Raw genomic sequence first — 24,231 nt, forward strand, 5'->3', positions numbered from 1 at the left:
AGATTAACTTTAGACTGTTAGTGGGGGCCATAACCAGAATATATTTGTTTTATTAATTGTATTTAATTTGATTTTGTTTTTATTAACATTTGATTCATTTATGATTTTTCATACATAAAAAATATATTTGTGAAAAATACAATAAGAATTATTAATCATAAAAAAATATATATGTTTAGGCATAATTGAGACCTATCGTCCACGTATGTGTTGTCCATTTATATAGATTGCAAGCCTTTTTGGGGTTTGTAAAAAAGAAAAAAGAAAAGAAAAAAATATTTATGTTTAGTCATAATTGAGACCTAGAGTCCACAAATGTGTTGTCCATTTATGTAGACGGCAAGCCGTTTTGGGGTTGATTTAAAAAAAAAAAAATAATAATAATAATGATAATTAACCTGCTGCCACGGCTCTGCTCGTTTTCTCCGCTGGAATCAGCACACTGATTGTTAAGTCTAATTTGAAGACGTCGATCGGACTGGCAGAGTGCAGTCTAAAAATAGCTCATGTAGAACGAGTGTCTGCAGTATCTGATACCGTGACTTTTTAAAACCTCAATCGGTATACCTTCAAAACGGTTATTGGAAAATACCTAGTGACATAACAAATTAGTCTCTCCTCTACATGGACTTTCCTCATACCTTTGTATGTGTGTGCCTGTAGGGGCGTAGGGTGTATCTTGTACGAAATGACAACAGGTCGGCCATTGTTTCCTGGTTCCACCGTGGAGGAGGAGCTTCACTTCATTTTCAAGTTGTTGGGTGCGAACTACATTTTTTATATGCTTTACCTGATGTAACACAAACATGGTGACAGTGTGTGTGCGGTTGCCTACGAACAGGAACACCGACTGAGGAGAGCTGGCCAGGAATCGGTTCCAACGAGGAATTTGTGGCAGCAAATTATCCTCAATACCCACCGGAAAACCTTGGCGACCACACACCTCGGTAATGCAACTATAATTTGATGTACAAAAGATTGCCATGAAAATGTTTTATTCCTTTAATAAATCGAGTATGTGCAGTGCTGGCCAAAAGTATTGGCACCCCCGCAATTCTGTCAGATAATGTACAATTTATTCCAGAAAATGATTGCGATTACAAATGCTTTTGTAATAATATCTCCATTTATTTTGCTTGCAATTAAAAAAACACAAATGATTGGAAATTGGTATCATTTTACACAAAACTCAAAAATTGGGCCGGACAAAAGTATTGGCACCCTTTCAAAAATCATGTGATGCTTCTCTAATTTGTGTAATCAACAGCACCTGTTACTTACCTGTAGGACATAACAGGTGGTGGCAATAACTAAATCACACTTGCAGCCAGTTAAAATGGATTAAAGTTGACTTAACCTCTGTCCCGTGTCCTTGTTTGTACCACATTGAGCGTGGAGAAAAGAAAGAAGACCAAAGAACTGTCTGAGGATTTGATGAGCAAAATTGTGAGAAAGCATTGGGCAATCTCAAGGCTACAAGTCAATCTCCAAAGACCTGAATGTTCCTGTGTCTATCATGCGCAGTGTCGTCAATAAGTGTGAGGCCCATGGCACTATGGCTAATCTCCCTAGATGTAGACGGAAAAGAAAAATTGATGAGAGATTTCAACGCAAGATTGATAAAAAAGCCAGGTTGGAGTTTGCCAAAACTTACCTGAGAAAGCCAAAAACGTTTTGGAAGAATGTTCTCTGGTCAGATAAGACAAAAGTAGAGCTTTTTTGGAAAAGGCATCAACATAGAGTTGACAGGGGGGAAAACGAGGCCTTCAAAGAAAAGAACACGGTCCCCACAGCCAAACATGACGGAGATTCCCTGATGTTTTGGGGTTGCTTTGCTGCCTCTGGCCCTGGACTACTTGACCGTGTGCATGGCATTATGAAGTCTGAAGACTACCAACAAATTTTGCAGCATAATGTAGGGCCCAGTGTGCGAAAGCTGGGTCTCCCTTAGAAGTCATTGGTCTTCCAGCCGGACAATGATCCAAAACACACTTCAAAAAGCACTAGAAAGTGGTTTGAGAGAAAGCACTGGAGAATTCTAAATGAATCCCATAGAACACCTGTGAAGAGATCTGAAAATGGCAGTTTGGAGAAGGCACTCTTCAAATCTCAGAGACCTGGAGCAGTTGGTCAAAAAAGAATGGTCTATAATACCAGCAAAGCATTGTAAGAAACTCACTGATGGATACCGGAAGCGGTTGTTTGCAGATATTGTGTCTAAAGGCTGTACTACCAAGTATAAGCCTGAAGGTGCAAATACTTTTGTCTGGCCCATTTTTTAAGTTTTGTGTAAAATGATAATGATTTAATTTTTTTTCATTCCTTTTTGTGTTTTCTCATTGCAAGCAAAATAACTGAAGCTATTACTGCCAAATCATTTGTAATTGCAATCATTTTCTGGGAGAAATTGAGCATTATCTGACAGAATTGTAGGGGTGCCAATATTTTTGGCCAGCTGTGTATGTAGCAAACAAAACAAAAAACAACCAAGAGACAACCTTTTTAAGTCAGGTAGATCTGTAATACTACTACTGCTACTACTGTTACTGAACAACTTTTAATCAATTAGTGCTGTCTTGGCAGGAATACAAACGTGCACAATTAACACACAAAGTGTTTTTTTGTGTTTGTTTTCAGGCTCAGTAGTGATGGCGTCCAGCTGTTGTCAAAATTCCTGCAGGTCAGCCAACACCTCCTGTACACACTCAAAATTATCAGTTTCTAATAGTGTATAACATATTGTATTGTTATTTTGCTTGGTTGTAGTTTGAAGGAAAGAAAAGGACTTCAGCAGCAGAGGCCATGACTCATTGTTACTTTAGTAACCTTGGAAACAGAGTGTGCACACTTCCTGACAGTAAGTAGTGCACACAATGCTACTTCTAACAACTAATACTATATCTACCTTTTTACTGTAACTGCCTGACTATTACCACTACTATAAAACTAACCCTAACCCAGTGCTTCTCAATTATTTTCTGCGACGCCCCCCCAAACAAGACGTAAATGTTTCGCGCCGCCCCAAACTCTCTGCCGCCACTGTAAATAGTATTATTTGTCTATAAAATTACTATCATAAATACGCATCTGCCTAATATTGTGTCCCTTTTTTCTAATAAAGAAAAAAAGTAACATCGATCAACTTATAATAAAGTATAACTTTATTAACATTGTTTTGTTTGTAACAGAGAAGACTTGACGTGCATCAATTTGCCTGAATTAAAAAAAAAAGTCACATTCAAACTGTAAAAATACACTCAAGGTACATTTTTGACCATTTGATACTGAAAAATAAAATGTAATAAAATAAGTAAACAATAACAAATTCAAATTGATTAGAAACATTCACTCATGAGGACAATATGCCAAAAAATTTGACCGAAAAAACAAAAATGAATAAAGGAAAAAAAGAGTGTCCTTGGACAGAAGGACAGTTTTTATTTTTGCTGCTCACACTCAGTATTACCTCCTTTGCAATGGTGTGGAGTCATTTTGCAATGAGTATGCTAACAATGCTCACTGGTTTACTGATATAACACTGACAAAGCGGGACGATTGTTGGCAATATTCGGCACGTTTTCGCTGAAAAACAATCAAGCGGCTTATCAATGAGATTGGGGTCGAATGTCTTTAAGTGGCGTCTTAATTGATTTGGCTTCTGGCGGTCCGCTATAATTATTTTTAGACACAGTAAACAGGCTTTCCTCATCACCCACAGTATAAAGGCAAACGGCACGAACAAAGCGCATTCTCGGCGGCCGAGGTAGAACCGTAGGTGAGGGCGGTCGTCGTGACGATCCCAGGCCGAAAATGGCACTTATCGGGCGGCGGCGTGAGAACCGGACAAGACAGTGGGTCGCTGCGTGAGTGAGTCCGGTCGGAAAACGGCTTTCGAAAACGGCGGCGGCGCACTGCTCTTCATATTTGTTTTCTGTGTGATGAGTGCTCTTCCTTAGTTCAAAAATACTGCACGCACTCTGAAAATGAGAGCGCCACTGGCACCCACTGAGTGGATGCGCAAGTACACTTTATTCCAGTACGGCAGAAAAAAAAAAAAAAAAAGCATGTTCCCCGAGGTCACATGCGCCCCCCCGGCATCGCTCTGCGCCCCCCCTGGGGGGCGCGCCCCACTATTTGAGAAGTACTGCCCTAACCTGAGTTGGTGTTGATACTATTTGATAATGCTCTAAATAATGCAATTTATGTCATAAGTTTGCACAATGAAGACACGTTGCTATGCTCTCTCATGCACTTCTGACACACACGCTTTTCAAAATAAAAGTAGCGCATACGTTACTTTTTATATGGACTTCATAAAGATTTATGAGGGGAAATTACAAGAATATCGACGGGACATATGTTGGCCATGGGCCAGACTATAGCCAGAGCCCAACGTTAAAGATGCTATGAAATACTACTGCAAGTGACTTAAAAACGGTAGCAGTCCATATTTTTGACATAAATCCATAAAAAACAGTAACAGAAAAGGATTAATAATAAAAGGATTTCTAAATTAGTCTTCCTTTCTCAGCTGCCTTGACCTCGCCACATAGAAGTTGATGTCACAATCAGAAGGAGCTGCAGATTTTTGAAGTCTGGTAGCATGCAAGCCATAGGCTTTCTATTCTGTTGTTACCGTGTGACCGTTCTGTCATTTTGTCAACATGTACTAGGGACTGCAGCACTACTAAGCTAGGCATGATCATCAGTCATGTTCTACATCATAACTAGAATTGGTGGCAAAAGATGGGCGTTCCCTGATGCATTAATTTGGTTGAATTAACTGCGAAATGGTAAATGACAGCAAGATTTGAGTGCCAACTGTGGGTTAACACAAAAACACTACGTTAATGCAGTCTTTTTCATTTTTTGACACGGGCACCATTTCCTAGGACCTTTAAATATTTACACTCTAAAACTTTAAAGAGGGATCTAAGGATAGAAAGACTTGTAGTTCTTAAAAGATAAACGTTATTATGAGTTAAAATAGTTTGATATTGAAACTTGTGAAAATTTTTAAAATTAGTTTAACTAGTAGGTCGCCATTGTTGTTGACGTCGCAGGGCGGTGACGTCGCATTGTCACGCTGCCAGACTTCTAGAGTACGACTTTAACGACATAAACATCTCATCTGTTCTACCTTTTCAATTTGAACCCGAGAGGAACATTGATGAGCATGACAGCACTGTCGATATTTCCCAAAACAAGCAGCAAAAGCAAAATGAACAGGAAAGACGAGATGAGAGTAGGGGGGGAAAATTGGTGTTCTGCCAAAATGTGCTACTCTGGTGAAACGTTCTACAAGAGGTGAATTTGACACCCAAAGTGCTACCGTGTGCTTTCAGCTTGTTTTGTTTAGATGCATACAGACAGAACATACTAAAGATGCCTTAAGAATATACTTCAGTGTAGTAATATCAAATAAGGGTGGTTTAAATATGCTACGTGACTAATGTGGTCAACATATCAACAATCTGCTTTAAAACTACTGCAAGAAAACAATGCTTTAAAGTATGAGAGGAAAACGTATGCAAAGTATTTTGAGGCAATGAAAAGGTAATAAAAGACTCGATAAAAACACAAATAGTAAGTACTCGCTGCTTCTAACCGATGTGCGCGTGTGTTGTACATCTCGACGCGTAGAAGGAATTGCAGTAACCCCGTAGTGTTTGTCTAGTGACAGTGACAATCTACGTCATCACCCCGAGAAACCATTGCTCGCATAAAACATGATGCCCTCCGTAGGTCAAAACGTACTAAATATTGTGGATTTTTAAATCAATGGCAATATTTTATGCAGTTCTAATAACTCATTTTAGTAAAAGAGAACAATTGTGTCTTATTAGAGCCTATAAGTCTTCAAGTCCAAATTTCCCTTTAAGGACTTCCTTGAAGTTCTTAGGTTTGGAAAATAATGAGCGCCAATTTTGAGAAAATGGATAGCAAGCAACACTTTGTGGTACTCTTTCAAGAGCTGCACCAAAATTGTTATGTGCACCCCTATGTTTATGACTTTGTCTACTACTAGATGATGGCTGCATGTACACAACTATGACTACTAATGCAACACGACTACTAAACATTTACGTCTGCCACGAGACAATTACACTACAGCTGCTCAAGTACTACTACTACTTATGCACCCACCTCAGGACCACCACTACGTACATCTAAAAATATGAGGAACAGACATCTCACTCTGCTTTTTATTCCAGCGACGTCCATCTTTACTCTTCCAGAGATTCAGCTTGAACGAGAAACCGTGAGATCAACAGATCAAGGTAATTCAAACACGCCAACATGCACAAATACTCTGCATAAGTGACTACATTGGAACATCCTTATTTCTTTACGCCCATATCTGAATCTTCAATAAAAAAATATACTGTATACTGTACGTCCGCGTTTTCTAACCTGTCATGAGCATAGACACATATCCAGCAGAAAAATCTCACGGCACACCACCAAACAAGAATGTCACACAGAGTTTGTATTTAAATAATATCTTAATTACTCATAAATGTATTTATCATTGTGTGCTGCTTTGCCGTTTCAATTTTATAAACTGCAACACAATCTCAAACGGGTAATGCGCTTTTTGCCATCCAGTAAAAGAGATTGTCACACAGGCAGAGAAAGAAGAAAAAAAAAGATGTATTTTTTTGTTTTGTTTTCAATAGCAAAAAATGACTTCTATACTGATGAAGTGAAATTTGATCATTATCTGTGGCACACCTATTGAACTCTGATGGCACAATATTGTGCCTGTGGTTGGGAATCACTGCCTCGGATAACAAGTATCAACAATAACATTTCTGTATAATGTTTCTATAATACTAAAGACTTTAATCCTTTAGGGACAGTGGTCAGGGTTAATGACTATTTTTGGTCATTAAAAAAACTTAAATTTTAGCAATTATTACATTATTATTAATCCTTATTGTATTTTTTATACTAATTTTATAAAATTATCAGTGGAATTATGATTTATTACAATGCTGATAAATTTAAAATAAAAACTGAAATGCACTCTGGTTACTAGGGGTGTGACAAAATATCGCAATGGTGATGTATTGTGATTCTTTGCGTCACAAAAGGTTATCGATATGCTCCTGCCAAGTATCAAAATATCGTTTTAAAAAGGTGTCAATGTTTAAAATAAAATTTAAAAAAAAGGAACCAACAAGTTGCTACCAAAATCTTCCACCATAATAGTGTCTCATTTAACTCTATGGCTGCCACTGACGGCGCTTGACACTCAATCTATTAAGAATGGAAGGGCGAATGAACATTTGTCCATTGGACACCAGAGCATTTACAGTCATTCTTCCGACTTTTGGGGCATTTACAGGTCACTTCCTGTTCATTTTAGGCTTTTAAAGGTCACTTCCAGTTGAGTTTGAGTCACTGCCTATTCATTCCCTGTTGATTTTGGGTTAAAGAACAGCCAGTTACCCATAAAACGCCCCAAAATCAGCAGGAAATGACTTAAAATCAACAGTTAATGACCTGAAATGGCCCCAAATTACCTTGTCGCCTTGCATTGGCTGCCACTGATGGCCATAAAAGTGGGAGGAGCCCATTTGAAGTGGAAGATGTTCATTCAATGTCACCCTCACAGTTCAAATGGATTGGACTTATTACATTTACAGCAGAAGAATGAAGACAACCTATTTTTCTGTTTGTTTTGTGGAATGATTTCCTGACCACTATATCGATAATCGTTGTATCGCCATATCGTGAGATCATTGTTTTCATGAGCTTTGTATTGCAAATCGTATTGTATCGTGAGTTACCAACAGGTTCCCACCCCTACTGGTTACCGCTCCAAGTAACACTAAAGTATTTTTTTCTCCCCATTGTATTCAACTCGTTGCATGTCATTGACAACAATAGACGTCCGATGCATTTCAACTGGGAGGATTGGCCTCGAATATTCGTCTTTCAGTTACATTTACGGTGCTAGACTTCCAATCCAATTTGGCTGGGAGGGCCGAATGAACGATCGCCATCCCAGTTCAAATGGACTGGATGTCTAGCAATGTCAATGGCAGCCAGTGAGTTAAATAAGTGTTCTATAAGGGTAAAAAACAAAAACAAACAAAAAACCTCTGTAATTCGTGCATGAAAAGGTTTAAGTCTTGGTGTTGTTTTTGTTTCTTTTCCCCCCTCAGTAAACAGTTTGAGCAGGAGGCGGAGTCTCCTCTTCTGATGTGGTCAATGATACAAATGTTTGCATGCAGACGCCACAGTGAATGAACAACCAATCGGGAGGCAGGACGTTGCTTCCATGGCAACAGGTCTTCCATTTTTATGAACACCACATCTGTTCCGAGGTCAGTCTAACGCTCCGGTCGCCTCATCTGATGACATCACACGGCGTCAGCGTGAACGGCCTACGGCTGGAGCACGAATGTTTGCACAGCGAAGAGTGACAGGAAGTGACGTGTTCTCCAGGAAGCCATGTTTGTGCGCGCAACTGTAGAGGGACGTTTGCGTTTATTACTGTAAATAATCACACGACACACTTGTCTGTCCTGTTCATTAGGGACGCCTCAAAAAGGCCTCTCGAGATGTTTGTTTGTTTTTGTTGTCATGGCAACTCAAACCTCGTTCACATTGCAAGTCCACCTGTTTTGAGTGGATGTATGGCTCATGATCTATACATATCCACTTGAAATTAAAGGGCTGGCACGGAATGATCATTTTTCAGTGGCATTGACAGCGATGGACGCCCAACTAATTCTGACTGGGAGGCTTGGCAGCGATCATTGGCTGCTGGCCCGTTCCCATTCAAAATGGATCGCGAATCTATCGCCATCACTGACGGCCAAGGAGTTAATAATGGTGGAAAACAATTGTATATCCATTGAAGAAAATCATATAAATTGAAGGAAACACATTCTAAGAGGCTATTAGGAGTTAAATAAAACCTACTTTAATTGCATCTTTATTCGTACATTTTTACCTGCTTCCCAGTTTTTCTAAGACAGGCCCATTGATACATTCTTGGAAATGGGCAGCTAACAAAAAATTTTGATACAAGACATGAAAACGTCACTTGCTAGATAAGGCATCCTCTGTAATTGATAAGATTAGAGGTCGCCTGATTTTCAAAGGTCAATAGCCTACCGATTAAAAGAAGAAAAAAAATCGGCCAATTGCCAATGTCGAAAGCAGATTTTGTAAGCCAATAATTGGGGCCGATCTACTTTTTTTAAGGCACATTGACCATGAAAGGCAATTGAAACACTCATCATATAAATGTATATATTCGAGGTACAAATTCTTATGCTACTTCTTAAACAAAGATCATCACCCCAAAGGGTGAACATATCAGTTATAACAGAAATCTTGAAAAATGTCCATATATTGCTCTGATATACCGGACGGACAAAATATAGGTCGACCTTCATAAGAAAGATCATCACCCAAACAGTCATCCTTTTATATCGCCGTTGGCCAATTAAAAAAAGAAAGAGAAAAAAAAGTCTTCATATTGGCTGGTCGATATATCGGTCGACCTTTAGGGAAGATCCCACGTGGCTGCGCTGTGAACAGGTTTTCATTTATTAAAGCTGGTCAGTAAAGCTTCTTGATCAGGGCTGGGCAAACTTAGGTGCTCAAGCTCCACCTGTGAAAATATATGGAAACATTTTAATTTGAAATTGAAACAATGCATTCTCATTTTTTTTCTCCGTTTTATCATTCACAATTTATTTGACTATTAAAGAATTAAGCAATGGTTAAATCTATTTAAAACAAGTGTTAAGTGTATGTACTTAAGAATGAACGCGCTTCATTATCAGCAATAAATACAGTGTGTAATAAGTTTTAATTAAATAATGAATAGATTTTAATAACATTTAAAGAAGTAAAACATGCAGTATTTAAAGTCTTGATTAATATAAGCTCTTGATATGTGGGATTGAAGAACTAATGGTACTGTGTATACTTTGCCCATCCCTGTTCCAGATGGTTGACAGAGCATCCCTAATAAACCGTCCCAAAGGCATTTGACGCGACTGTGTGACATTACACGTCTCCGATTGGTTGCGTCGACAAGACAGCTCTGTCTCTGTCCCTCAAACGGTCCAATCAGCTCGCAGAATGTCCGACACCAACACTAGATTGCTGTGTTTGTATTTTTATGATTATTTATATGGACTTGTAGCTTCAGGAAATGGGCTGTGTTTTATTCGGTGCTGATCAGAAGGATTACTATTTGGTGAAAAAGAAGATTCAACTACACGATAAATGTGAGTGCTAGCAATGCTACATAGGCTGAGCCAACTTGATCATGTGACTGTTGAATGTAGTAATGTTGGCTGAGTTTACATTTTCATTTGTTATTTAGAAAAGCAGAGAAAGCAGAATTGTTGGCAAACTTTTTTTTCCATTTGCACAAGAAGGGAAACCTTTTATTTTGCAGTCTTCTCTAATGTATCGCTTTTGACTTATTTTCACTGAAACTTCTCAGAGCTGATTCTGTTTTCTCTGCGTCTTCGGGAAATGACACCAAAGCTCTCTGCAATATAGCGCAATGCATGATGGGACTCGTCGTCGTTCTTCCAACGTCTTCTCGTGTTGTACTCGCAATATATTTACACCACCAAATATTAAAAAGTTTTTATTTATTCTCAATGCTGAGCCTCATTCTTGTGTGTTGTCAGGAGATTGTCCAATGTTGTGGAGGTTATTTTTCACAAGGTATTCATGCTGTCAGTCAAGTATATTATACAGGTGCATGATAATTATCGGTCCATTAATAGGAATTATGACGTCATCCCAATAAATCCAATAACATTATTAATAGGACCGATAACATGTATTCTTGTTGGCATGGTGTCGGAGGATTGTGATGTGTGTTAGGTCAAAGGCAAATCTATGCTGACTCCACCACTAGCAATTTTTACCTGCAGGTGTTCAAAAACTCAGGTGAATATACAGTGTATTACAAAAGTGAGTACACTGCTCACATTTATGTAGATATTTAAGTACTTCTTTTCTTGGGACTTTTCATGGGACAACACTGACTTTGACACAATGAAAAGTAGTCTGTGTGCAGCTTACATAATACCATATTGGCCCAAATATAAGACGGCCCTGATTATAAGACGACCCCCTCTTTTTCAAGACTCAAGTTTGAAAAAAGAATTTTTGAACACCAAATTAATTTTTATACAGAAAATAATTACAGTAAACCGAAACAAATGATTATAACAATATATTTGAGAGAAAAAGCATGTTATTTTGCCTCATTCAAATCTTAATATCTGAACATTTAAATATGAAAACTAAAGTGCAATCACATTCGTAAATGAATGGCTTCTGGTTTTTGAAATGTAAGTAAACCAATCTATTGTGATAAAACAAAATTGCAATAACGGCATTAAACATCAAAGTGAAGTCTAACTGTAACTAGTCTTAAAACAAATCTGAATAAGGAAAAACATTGCAATAAAATAATGCAAACTGGTTAAATTTGAGAGTAGCTGAGGTCTGTCATGACAGAACATCGCTTCAATAATATCTGGCGCCATCTAGCGTCGTGAATGGGGAGAGTAGCTGAGATCTGTCAGGAAAGAGCATCGCTTCAATGATATCTGGCGCCATCTAGCATCGTAAATGAGTATAATGTTTAGACCGCGAATACAAGACGACACCCTCTTTTTCAGTCTTATTTCAATGCAAAAAACACCGTCTTATATTCGGGCCAATGCCGTAGTTAATTTATTTTCCCCCCAAAATAACTCAAAATATAGGATTAATATCTAAACCCCTGGCATCAAAAGTGAGTACACCGCATGGCAACTACGTACATCCCTAAATGTCCAAATTGAGTACTGCTTTTCATTTTCCCTCCAAAATGTCATGTGACTCCTTACAGGAGCGCTGTCAGCATTGCTGCAGAGATTGGGGGTCAGCCTATTAGTGCTCAGACCATACACCGCACTCTACATCAAATTGTTGTGCATGACTGTCACCTCAGGAGGAAGCCTCTTCTGAAGATGGTACACAAGAAAGTCCGCAAACAGTTTGTTGAAGACATGTCAACAAAGCACATGGATTACTGGCACCATGTCCTATGGTCTGATGAGACGGGCGGGCTTAACCCTAACCCAGGGTTGCTCATTGTTTTTTTGCTCCAAGATCTACTTTTCAAGGAGAACTTCCCGCAATCTACCTGAACAGCAGAGGGCGTGGGCTTGCATAACTACATATGTTGCTCACACAACTATGTACACTTAAAATATTTTTTTTCCCCCGACGCCACAGTCTACCCACACTAATGTTGCGATCGACGGGTAGCTCGCGATCGATGTAATGAAAACCCCTGCACTAACCCAAAGACATTTGAAATGACGTCAACTTTGCATCAAAAGTAACATACTAGTAATTTACTGAATGACACTTTGTGGCATCTGTCATAAGCATTCAGGTGTCACGTCGTGATTATGACAGTCATAGAAAGTTCTCTAATAAGTGTGTACTTAATTTTGTACTTCATATTTGTTAGCCACAGATAAAATATTTTAAAATTAATTTTAAAAATGTGTGAATAAGACAGTGGACTTTACATATACAAACAGTTTTTGTGTAGGCCATAGCACCAATGCGTTTGGTGTTCTGTATGGAAATAGCAACAACTTGTCACCAAACTTTTTGTGGGCATATGTGCCTTATTAGGTTTGTGAGTTGCACCTGATTATAAGTCAAACCAACAAAAAAAATCATAATCAAGACTCAAGTAGAATTTAGAACAAACATACATCAACCCAGTGACAATAAAATGGAGAATGAAAGGCTAAAATTCCATCTGGTAACGCAACACGTTAACAGTTTCAGAGTTTCATATACACTGCTGGCCAAAAGTATTGGCACCCCTGCAATTCTGTCAGATAATGCTCAATTTATGCCAGAAAATGATTGCAATTACAAATGCTTTGGTAGTAATATCTTCATTTATTTTGCTTGCAATGAAAAAACAAGAATGAAGGGAATGAAAGAATGAAGAAAAATCATTATCATTTTAAGCAAAGCTCCCAAAATGGGCCGGACAAAAAGTATTGGCACGCTCAGCCTAATACTTTGCAGTCGTGGAGCAGTTGGTAGCTGGAGTTGCCCTTGGACCGAAGGGTCAGTGGTTCAATTCCCGGCTACGACTGCCCACTGTCGAAGTGCCCTTGGGCAAGGCACTGAACCCTGATTTGCCTCCAATTGGTGTGTGAATGGGTGCGTGAACGGGTAAATGTGTGCTAATGTAAAGCGCTTTGGGCATGGTAACCATGCAGATAAATGCGCTATATAAGTACTGGCCATTTACCATTTTACAACCTTTAGAAAAAATAACTGCGAACAACCGCTTCCGGTATCCATCAATGAGTTTCTTATAATGCTCTGCTGGAATTTTAGAACATTCTTGTTGCCAACTGCTCCAGAGATTTGAAATGTGCCTTCTCCAAACTGCCATTTTCAGATCTCTCCACAGGTGTTCTATGGGATTCAGGTCTGGACTCATTGCTGGCCACTTTAGAAGTCTCCAATGCTTTCTCTCAAACCATTATCTGGTGCTTTTTGTGGACCCAGCTTTCTCACACTGGGCCCTACATTATGCTGCAAAATTTGTTGGTAGTCCTCAGACTTCATAATGCCATGCACATGGCCAAGCAGTTCAGTGCCAGAGGTAGCAAAGCAACCCCAAAACATCAGGGAACCTCTGCCATGTTTGACTGTGGGGACCGTGTTTCCTTTCTTTGAAGGCCTTTTTCCCCCCATAACATCTATGTTGATGCCTTTTCCCAAAAAGTTCTACTTTTGTCTCATCTGACAATAAAATATTTTTCCAAAACCTTTTTGGCTTTCGCAGGTAAGTTTTGGCAAACTCCCTTTTCATTCAGACGCCGACGGATAGTATGGGTTGACACTGTCGTACCCTCAGACTGCAGGACAGCTTGAACTTGTTTGGATGTTAATCGAGGTTCTTTATCCACTATCCGCACAATCTACATCTAGGGAGGTTAGCCACAATGCTATGAGCTTTACACGTATTGATGACACTGCGCACGGTAGACACAGGAACATTCATGTCTTTGGAGATGGACTTGTAGCCTTGAAATGACCCATGCTTCCTCACAATTTTGCTTCTCAAATCCTCAGACAGTTCTTTGGTCTTCTTTCTTTTCTCCATTCTCAATGTGGTACACACAAGGACACAGGACGAAGGTTGAGTCAACTTTAATCCATTTTAACTGGCTGCAAGCGTGATTTAGTTATTGCCACCACTTGTTATGTGCCACAGGTAAGTATCAGGTGCTGTTAATTAGACAAATTAGAGAAGGATCACATGATTTTTCAAAGGGTCCCAATACTTTTGTCCGCCCCATTTTTGGAGTTTTGTGTAAAATGATAATGATTTAATTTTTTTCCTTTCTTTTTTGTGTTTTTTCATTGCAAGCAAAATAAATTGAGATATTACTACCAAAGCATTTGTAATTGTAATCCCGTTGTGGGAGAAATTGAGCATAATCTGACAGAATTGCAGGGGTGCCAATACTTTTGGCCAGCAGTGTAACTTCTTTATCAAACTGACTTTCTCAAAATTACAACCAAATTCATTAAAGTCTTCTTCAGTATCTCTTCTGAACAGCTTTGCCAACTCTGGAAGAAGAGGGGACGTCTTGACCGCACTTCTCGTGGCTGTGAGTGTGAAAAACACGCACACAAGTCGCACTAGAGTACAAGTCACAGGCCTGACCAAACTATGAATTAAAAATGTGATTTATAGTCTGGAAAATAAGAATGTCAGTTGATAAGTTGAATGCAAATACTACACTACAATTGTGTGTTTGTGTGAGTTTTTGGTTGGTTAAATTCCATAATTGATTATAATGATTTTGTCAAAAACATTCAAATTCATTGTTGTGCTTTTTTTGTGGGGTGGGAGGGGGTGGAATTGTGAGCTGGAATTCCAGTTCATTTCAGAGTGAAGGAGGCGATTTGATTTATGAGTTTACGATTTACTGTTTACGAGTTTAGTCAGGGAACGAATTAAACTCTTGATCTTCTGTTCCAGTATAATAAAAAAAATCGCCACTAGAGGTCAGTGTCGGAAAGTGACTGCTTTCCTCCAAAACTCACGCACACACATACAATTTCTGCTGATTTGGAGCGTCAATTTTTTGAGGTGGATCATTTTCCCGTCCGTCAGGTGAAGTCGCCCTGAGCAGAACCTCCGCATTGGGGCAGCCGGGACGTGAGCCCCCCGCCCGGGAGGAGGCACTTCCTGCGTAGGTAAGGTTCTTTATTAACTGCATATGAACTAGTGCGCTCATGATTATTCTTGAACAGTTTATTTAAAAATGAAGATCAATCTGATGACGTTGGTATAGTGTCGTTCATTAGGATACAATTTAGACGATAATCCTGATTGCACAATTACAACAGATTGGGGGGGGGATTCTATTTATAATCACCTTCAAATTGCACTTTTCCATTGAAATAATAGATATGAAGTATAATGCTCAGTACAATCTATTCACTGTATTATTAATATGAATTACTTTTCAACTGTCTTATTCTAATCAGGTGACCAGTCAAATTCCCAGCTTCTCAACTAGTACGGCGGGGCAGCCGCTGTGTAGCGTGGAAGAAAAAAAAATAAATACAAAAGCTAAATTTATGGTCAATTACTGCCAATCGTAGTTGCCAGAATTTCACTTAAAATGCCGTTGGAAACTGTAAAAATCATTTAAACAGTCTTTTGGTAACCATAGATTTTTCTTTTTAGCTGAAAATTATGATAAAGAAAATTTAATATTGTAATTAATTTCTACTGTGATCACTACATGTGGTGACATCCCCCCTCCCAAATGAGGTTTCAACACCGTTGTCTTGACATTTGAGCGTGCTGACTGCTGTGCTACTGAAGATCGGTTGGATCAGGTGCAGTGTAGAATGTTGGCAAAATCTTACTCCAAGGGTGTAGGTTTAGTCTCAATATTGGAAGGGACGATATAACAGCATAACCTGCATGTACTCTTTTTGCTAGAGACGCGACATTAATAAGACCAAATAGATTGGGTGAACAGGGGTCAGGGCAGAGGTTGTGCTAGACTTTTTCGTTTTCTGTCATTTTGACTGACAGGGTCATAAAAATCCGGTCATAATCTAGTTTTACCCGTCACTTAAATTTTTAAAATGATAATAATGACATATTCAATAGTATTTAGTTTTCATTCATTTTTAATTAATACACTGTGCCATCACACATCAAGCAGATGAATATGTAACTTTTTCTCCGCAGTGACAAAAATAGCTGACTGTAGCCCCAGTAGGTAGGCTACATATGGAACAATGAAATTAACAGTTCACCTGCTGTGGCCTGAACGCAGTCTCATACCTTCCTCCTGGTGCGCATGAACTTGAATTGCGTGCCCGCTTGTGCATAATCAAATGTCTCAAGAAGAAACATTTTTGAAGAAACTTTGCCTTGACATTTTTCCGAGTAAGGCCAACGACGTCATGCATCAAGAGGGACAATAGCTAATTAATATGCTCACTCGCCACCCTGTGGTCTGGGGTGTGAATTGCAACCTGTCAAAATGACAGATGCACTGCAGTTTTTTCCGTCACCGTTTTAAAAAACCGGTCAACGACGGAAAATATTCGGTTAACGCGACCCCTGGGTCAGGGCTACATTTCTCACCAGTATCAACCTAATTAATTGATAGGCTAAATGATTATTGCAAAATAAATCTGTATTGACTTACACTAACTTTCACACTGCAAATTTTTTAACAACTTAATCTGATCATTTTCCTTAAATCTAGTCGAATCACTTTCTCCATGTTGTTTTGAGTGTTAAAGACTAGTTAACAGATTAATGCATCAGATTCTTCCAATTAATTTGAGTAAATATTACTATTTGTATCTGTAAGCCCATACATCTAAAGGTTGGTCATTTTTCACCTAAATCAAAGGAAAAATGCTTTCAAATAATGTTTTGAACAATATCCATTCTTGAATAAAGAACATTTCGGACAAGTTTTAAATTTTTTTTTTTTTTTTTAAAGAATAAATATGCAAAGTTTTTGCTTAAAATAAGTCTGTTAAGCTTAGTTTCAGCTAGCCATCTTCTTTTTTCAAGAAATCAGTAAAATTTACTTGAAGCACTGGCGGATAATTTCACTTATTAGTAGATTTACACTGAAAACAAAGGAATTAGTCCCCCCCAAGTTTTAAGGAGGTGTTTTTTTCTAAACTACCTGTACAACTGAAGTCGTTATACAATGCAAATATAGTTGCTTGAAAGTTGGTGGGGACAATTTGAGCATCCTGAAAAGTTGGTAGTGTTATATCCCTAATATGGAAACCTGCGCCCTTGCCTTACTCCATCAGAACTTAAAAGAGTAGCCTGCCAGATGCAGCTAGACTGGACTATTGACTCAGTAGTCGACGGTCACGTGACAGTACAGGTTCAAGGGGATGAGATTGAGAATGTAGTGAAATCACTCTCAGACCAGTTACACATACATACTTTTTACAGTTGTTTTGCGGTTCAACAACAGTTAAACTAGTTCTTTTTATAGTAGTTTGTTATTCAATTCAGTTTTTACTGTTTTCATGTTTAATGGTATGCGTCTGGCAACCACAGCACCCAATGTTTGATTTTTTTTTTTACAAAGTAAATTGTTTTGTAAACAATTATCTTTCTTATTCCGTGCTTTGATCTCAGCCACTACGCACAAGCAGGATGAAGATAGTCAAGTGAACATCGCATCAGAATGCCATTGTCAGTGGTCCTATTCCTCCTGGATCTCTCTCTCTCAGCGCCGGTATGGGCCTCGCACCAACACTTCCACCCCCACTCCATCAAGATCCCGGGCGACATCACCCTGGGCGGTCTCTTTCCCATCCACGCCCGGGGCCCTCACGGCCTGCCCTGCGGTGAGCTAAAGAAGGAGAAGGGCATCCACCGCATGGAAGCCATGTTGTACGCGCTGGACCAAATAAACGGCGACCCCTCGCTGCTGCCCAACATCACCCTGGGCGCCCGCATCCTAGACACCTGCTCCCGGGATACGTACGCCCTGGAGCAGTCCCTGACCTTCGTGCAGGCACTCATTCAGAAGGACACGTCCGACATCCGCTGCTCAGACGGACTGCCGCCCATCATTCGGAAGCCGGAACGCGTGGTGGCTGTGATCGGCGCCTCCGCCAGCTCGGTCTCCATCATGGTGGCCAATATCCTGCGCCTCTTTGAGGTATGCCACACCATCACACTTTATTTCCATTTATGGTTGGCGGTCAGTCAAAGTGCACCTTTACATTCATCCATATATAGCAGCAATGTCTAAACTTTTCTCTGAGGTTCAGAAATTGGAAGGATGCGAGGGCCAACTTAAAATCATTTGTTAAACACCACGTTATGCAGTATATCGTCATATCGTACAGCAGTAATGTGTATATGTGGGTGCACTCTTGTATATATATGTTAGGATCAAAGTATATACACTACCAGTAGTTCTTCATTCCCACATATCAACTGCTTATCAGAAATCTGTCCCATTTACGGCATTGTCACAGGAATCGGAATCTGTTAAAATAAAAAAAAAGATCGTGTTTTCAAATGTGTTTATTTTTATTTTGCCATTGGCAATGATAGACGTCAAAATGTCAAATTGGATTGGACGTCTATCGTCGTCAATGGCAGTGAAACATGATCACTCAATGCCAGCATTCCCTTTTGAAATGGATTTAATGTCTATAACTGTTTGCAGTTGCAATTGCAGCGAATGAGTTAAGGGCTGAAAAAAATGTATAATAACAAAAAAAAAAGATCATAACTCAATTTATCACATTGGATTGTTTTTTTTATTTATGCAAAACACAATACTGAAATTCTATCGTTTCCGACATTGATTCCAACATGTTGTCAGGTCTTGACCCCTGAGCTAATGAAGACGCACTGTTTAAGTGACTAGCTCCATCTAGTGATGAAGCTGAGAAGTGCAACACAATGTAGGCATAGCTAAACCTTCTTGTGCGGGCCATATTAAATAATGTTTGAATGAACTGGGCAGCGGGCCGCAGTTTGGCCACCCTTAATCAATAAGGTCTCCGGAGAACTGGAGTTGATGTCATCTGACGTTAAACGAGAGTATGGGTACATCCCACTCATCAAATGTTAGATAAATATAGTTAAATAATAAATCCAAAACAACAAATAAGTGTGCGGTATCCCCTAAATAGCATTTTCTTTACTTTTTTCTTTATATATACCTAATCTTGATGAATATATACCAGAAAACCAAAGAAGTGAAATCTTATTTTTAAGGAATTTTGAAGCTAAAATATCTTACAATCCTGGAATGACCCATATAGATAAAATCAGACTAGTCGCTAGTGATTGGCAGATTATATAAGGAAAAACAATGGACTGATGGTCAGTCAATACCTGAAAGTCAAGGGACTGATCGCCAGGAGGTGTGTATCGATTTATCTTAAAAACAGTTCTACATATATCGAGACTCCTGTTTGCCGACTCGATTCAAAATTGTGAATAATTACTCCCAGTTCAAATGGTTTCGACGTCTATTGCCTTCAGCGGTAGTAAATAAGTAGTGGTTCAACTGGCTACTACCTTCATTTTAATAAACAAAGAGGTGTCACATTTAACAACAGATCAAGTGTAACTGTCTTCAATAAATCTTCAGTCTATTTCTCCCAAACATGATAGACTTGAATCAAGAGACATTTAATGTCCAGTGCTGAATTTAAAAAAAGAAAAAGAAAAAAAAAACATGAAAGAACTGGTTCACAGTCAATCACAGGTGTTATTTTCCTTTTTTTGATATAATTGACCTGTTAAAATGATATTAATTTGTTACATTTTCTCAATGCTGTTTGGTCATATGGCTATAAATTTATACATTATACATTGGTGTAGATGACTTGTTGGGCCTCAAGTCACCACAAACTGGAAGGGTTGGCAGCGAATGAACATTCACCAGTCAATGGCAGAGCACCTAAATACACACTGACATTCAATGTATCATATAACATACAGTAGTATGAAAAAGTGTCCGAACCTTTTGGAATTTCTCACATTTCTGCTTAAAATCACCATCAAATGTGGTCTAATCTTTGTCAAAATCACACAGATGAAAAACCAGTGTCTGCTTTAACTAAAACCACCCAACCATTTATAGCTTTTCATATTTTAATGAGGATAGTATGCAAACAATGACAGAAGAGGGAAAAATACCCCACCGGCAGCAATAACTTCAACCAGACGCTTCCTGTAGCTGCAAATCAGTCTGGCACATCGATCAAGACTAATCTTGGCCTATTCTTCTCTATAAAACTGCTGTACTTCAGTCAGATTCCTGGGATGTGAATCGCTGTCTTTAGGTCATGCCCAGCATCTCAATGGGGATCAAGTCTGGACTTTGACTAGGCCACTCCAGAACGTGTATTTTGCTCTTCTGAAACCATTCTGAAGTTGATTTACTTGTGTGTTCTGGATCATTATCTTGTTGCAGCATCCATCCTCTTTATAGCTTCAACTGTCTGACAGACGGCCTCAGATTTTCCTGCAAAAATTAGAATTCATTCTTCCATTAATGATTGCAAGTTGTCCAGGCCCTGAGGGAGCAAAACAGCCCCAAATCATGATGCTCCCTCCACCATGCTTCACGGTGGGGATGAGATGTTGTTGTTGGTGAGCTGTACCATTTTTCCTCCACACACGAAGTAGTGTTACTCCCAAACAATTCAACTTTGGTTTCATCAGTCCACAAAATATTTTGCCAAAACTTCTTTAGAGTGTCCAAGTGCCTTTTTGCGAATATTAAACGAGCAACAAATGTTTTTTTTAGATAGCAGTGGCTTCCTCTGTGGAGTTCTCCCATGAACAACATTCTTGGCCATAGTTTTACATATAGTTGATGTGTGCACAGAGATATTAGACTGTGCCAGTGATTTCTGTAAGTCTTTAGCAGACACTCTAGGGTTCTTTTTTTCCTCTCTGTGTATTCTGCCCTTAACCTTTGGCGTCATCTTTGGTGGACGGCCACTCCTTGGGAGAAAGGCAACAGTGCAAAACTCTATCCATTTGAAGACAACTTTTCTGACTGTTGATTGATGAACATCCAGACTTTTAGAGTTGGTTTTGTATCCTTTCCCAGCTATATACAAATCGACAATCCTTGATTGCAAGTCTACAGACAGTTCTTTTGACCAACCCACGATGTACATTAGACAATGCTTCTCATCAAGACAATTCTTACCAGGTGTGTGTTTTATAGTGGGCAGGGCAGCTTTAAACCACTCATCAGTGATTGGGCACACACTTGACTTAAATTGTTTGGTAAAATGGGTTTCAATTGCTCTTTAAGTCTCTCTAGATAGAGGGTTCACGTACTTATTTCCCCCCCTTCTTTCATTGTTCTCATGCTATTATAAATAAATATGAAAACCTACAAATGTTTGGATGGTTTAGTTAAAGCAGACACTGCGTGTTACATTTTACATCTGTGTGATTTTGACAAAGATCAGATCATATTTGATGGTGATTTTATGCAGAAATGTGAGAATTTCCAAACGTTTCAGATACTTTTTCATACCACTGAAAAATACACATTGACAAACAATGTATCATATAACATAGTACATGTCGGTTATTAACAACTGAGTTCTGTGTGAGGGTGGGGGGGGACACCTTTTTCTATTTTTACTGCAAAACACAGACTGAGTGTCTGCACATGCTGGATTAATTGTGAAGCAATTAGTTAGTGCTTCACTGCTGCTTTTAATGTTTTTAATACCTGAGTGTCGTCAAGGGTGCTAAGAGCAGTGCAGTGAAAGTAGGCAGGACACACACTTATGTATTCAGATGAAAATGGGGACAACAAATATTATGAATAACAAAACAATTGGTAATTGGAAAATATAAACACGATAACATGGTAACTTTTTGGTCATCTGTTTGATGACCTGAAATTTGGCTTTTGTGTTTGCTTTATGTGAACAAGTGGTTGTGTTACTCTGGGTCAAATACACTAATCTGCCAAACCACACACACATACTGTGTGTCCTAATGTGATTGTTACTCCCTTGATTGAATAGTGACACACATTTGGGCTGTTGCACAACTTTAATCCTTTTGCCTTTTTACTGCTGTTTGTCCTTGTCTTCATAAATATCTGTTAATTCATGTACAGAATGTCAACACTCACGTACTCACATAAACAATCTAAATCCTATTCGATAAAGGATAAAACTGTTCAATAATTTTGACATTTCAAACATCAGAATCTCTATTCATACACCGTCTACCGTTTGCTCAGATCCCTCAGGTGAGCTATGCATCGACGGCTCCGGAACTGAGCGACAACAATCGCTACGACTTCTTCTCCCGAGTTGTCCCTCCGGACTCGTACCAGGCTCAGGCCATGCTGGACATTGTCAAAGCTCTGGGCTGGAATTACGTGTCCACACTGGCCTCAGAGGGAAACTATGGCGAGAGTGGAGTGGATGCCTTTATGCAGATCTCCAGAGAAGCCGGTAAAGTCACACCTCTTCGATATGCTTCTAACAATTCCGTGTTGTCAATAGGGGTGTGACAGAATATCGAAATGGTGATATATCGTGATACTTTGTATCTCAAAAGGTTATCGATATGCTCCTGTCAAGAATCGAGATATTGTTTTAAAAAGGTGTCAATTAAAAAAAAAAAAAAAAAGTCCAATTTAGACTGGGAACATTCGTTTATTCAAAACCAGAGCATTCACAGTCATTCGGTCCGATTTTCAGGGCACTTGCAGGTCACTTGCTTTTTATTTTAGGCCATTCACAGGTCATTTCCTGTTATGTAATGCAAAATAAACAGCAAGTGACCCATAAAATACCCCAAAATCAACAAGAAGTAACTGAAAATCAACAGGTAAATGACCTTAAATGGCCCAAAATTACTCATTGCCTGGCATTGGCTGCCACTGACAGCCATAGACGTTCAATCCATTTGAAGTGGGAGGGATGGCAGCGAATGAACGAATGTTCATTCGCTGCCACCCTCCCAGTTCAAATGGATTGGAAGTCTACTAGTGATAAACCCATTCCAATTCACAGCAGAAGCTTGTTTTTCTGTTTATTAGTGTTTTTGTAGAGTATCCTAGAATGATTTCCTGACTAATGTATCAAAAATCGTTATAACGCTATATCGTCAGATCATCGTTATCGTGAGCTTTGTATCGTAAATCGTATCGCATCGTGAGGTACCAATAGGTTCCCACTCCTAGTTGTCAATCTTTTTTGGCTAAGGGCAAGACAAATTGTTGCCTTGTCTCCAAACAGGAGAGTTTCCTCAGACTTTAAAAACTGCAGTAATAAAACCTCTCCTAAAAAAACCTAATCTGGATGCCTCAACCATTAGTAATTACAGGCCAATATCAAATCTGACATTCCTGGGGAAAATTATCGAAAGGGTTGTATTCGAACAGATCCAGAATTATATGATGCAAAACAATCTTTTTAACTCATTTCAGTCTGGATTTCGACCACAACACAGCACCGAGACTGTGCTTATCAAAGTCCTAAATGATATTCGTCGGAATACCGATGCAGGCAAATCATCTGTTCTGCTACTATTGGATCTCAGCGCCGCATTTGACACGGTTGATCACAACATACTACTCAGCAGATTGGAACAGTGGGTAGGGCTTACTGACACTATTCTTCAGTGGTTCACATCCTATTTACATGATAGGGATTTCTTTGTGTCAATCGGAAACCATCAGTCAGAACGAACCAAATTCACGTGTGGAGTCCCTCAAGGGTCAATTCTTGGACCACTCTTATTTAACATCTATATGCTTCCGTTAGCTCAGATAATGGAACAGTATGACATCTCCTATCACGCCTATGCAGATGACACACAACTGTACATTTCTGTGTCCCCACATGATTATAGTCCCTTTGTCACCCTGAGCAAATGCATTCATCAAATCAATGAATGGATGTGCCAGAATTTTCTCCAGTTAAATGTGCAGAAGACAGAGGTGATCATTTTTGGGCCAAAAAAGGAAAGGTCAAAGATAAGCAGCCAACTTAGCACAATTTCACTTACAGCTACAAATCAAGTCAGAAACCTTGGCGTAATTATTGACTCAGACCTAAAATTTGATAGCCATTTAAAGTCCGTCACTAAATCCGCTTATTACCACCTAA

At 39.1% G+C, this 24,231-nt stretch overlaps 2 protein-coding genes across 4 annotated transcripts in view; both read left to right on the forward strand.

Moving 5' to 3' along the window:
* Window positions 1-10,644, forward strand: part of LOC130911930 (cyclin-dependent kinase 16-like) — a 37,454-nt gene extending 26,810 nt beyond the window's left edge. For 2 of the 3 annotated variants that reach the window (XM_057829615.1, XM_057829613.1), the window contains exons 12-17: window positions 664-761; window positions 842-947; window positions 2,638-2,680; window positions 2,767-2,857; window positions 6,216-6,281; window positions 8,244-10,644. In XM_057829615.1, the coding sequence (XP_057685598.1) occupies window positions 664-761; window positions 842-947; window positions 2,638-2,680; window positions 2,767-2,857; window positions 6,216-6,281; window positions 8,244-8,317 (478 nt within the window). In that variant the 3' untranslated portion in view covers window positions 8,318-10,644. Of the gene's footprint in view, window positions 1-663; window positions 762-841; window positions 948-2,637; window positions 2,681-2,766; window positions 2,858-6,215; window positions 6,282-8,174 lie in introns of all 3 variants that reach the window. The other variant, XM_057829614.1, reaches the window with a different exon arrangement.
* Window positions 10,645-15,177: 4,533 nt separating this feature from the next.
* Window positions 15,178-24,231, forward strand: part of grm6a (glutamate receptor, metabotropic 6a) — a 30,016-nt gene continuing 20,962 nt past the window's right edge. The window contains exons 1-3 of the mRNA XM_057830540.1: window positions 15,178-15,294; window positions 17,738-18,266; window positions 22,353-22,569. Coding sequence (XP_057686523.1) covers window positions 17,787-18,266; window positions 22,353-22,569 — 697 coding nt within the window. The 5' untranslated portion in view covers window positions 15,178-15,294; window positions 17,738-17,786. The remainder of the gene's footprint in view (window positions 15,295-17,737; window positions 18,267-22,352; window positions 22,570-24,231) is intronic.

The sequence above is a fragment of the Corythoichthys intestinalis genome, chromosome 2, assembly GCF_030265065.1.
Source record: "Corythoichthys intestinalis isolate RoL2023-P3 chromosome 2, ASM3026506v1, whole genome shotgun sequence".
Taxonomy (NCBI): domain Eukaryota; kingdom Metazoa; phylum Chordata; class Actinopteri; order Syngnathiformes; family Syngnathidae; genus Corythoichthys; species Corythoichthys intestinalis.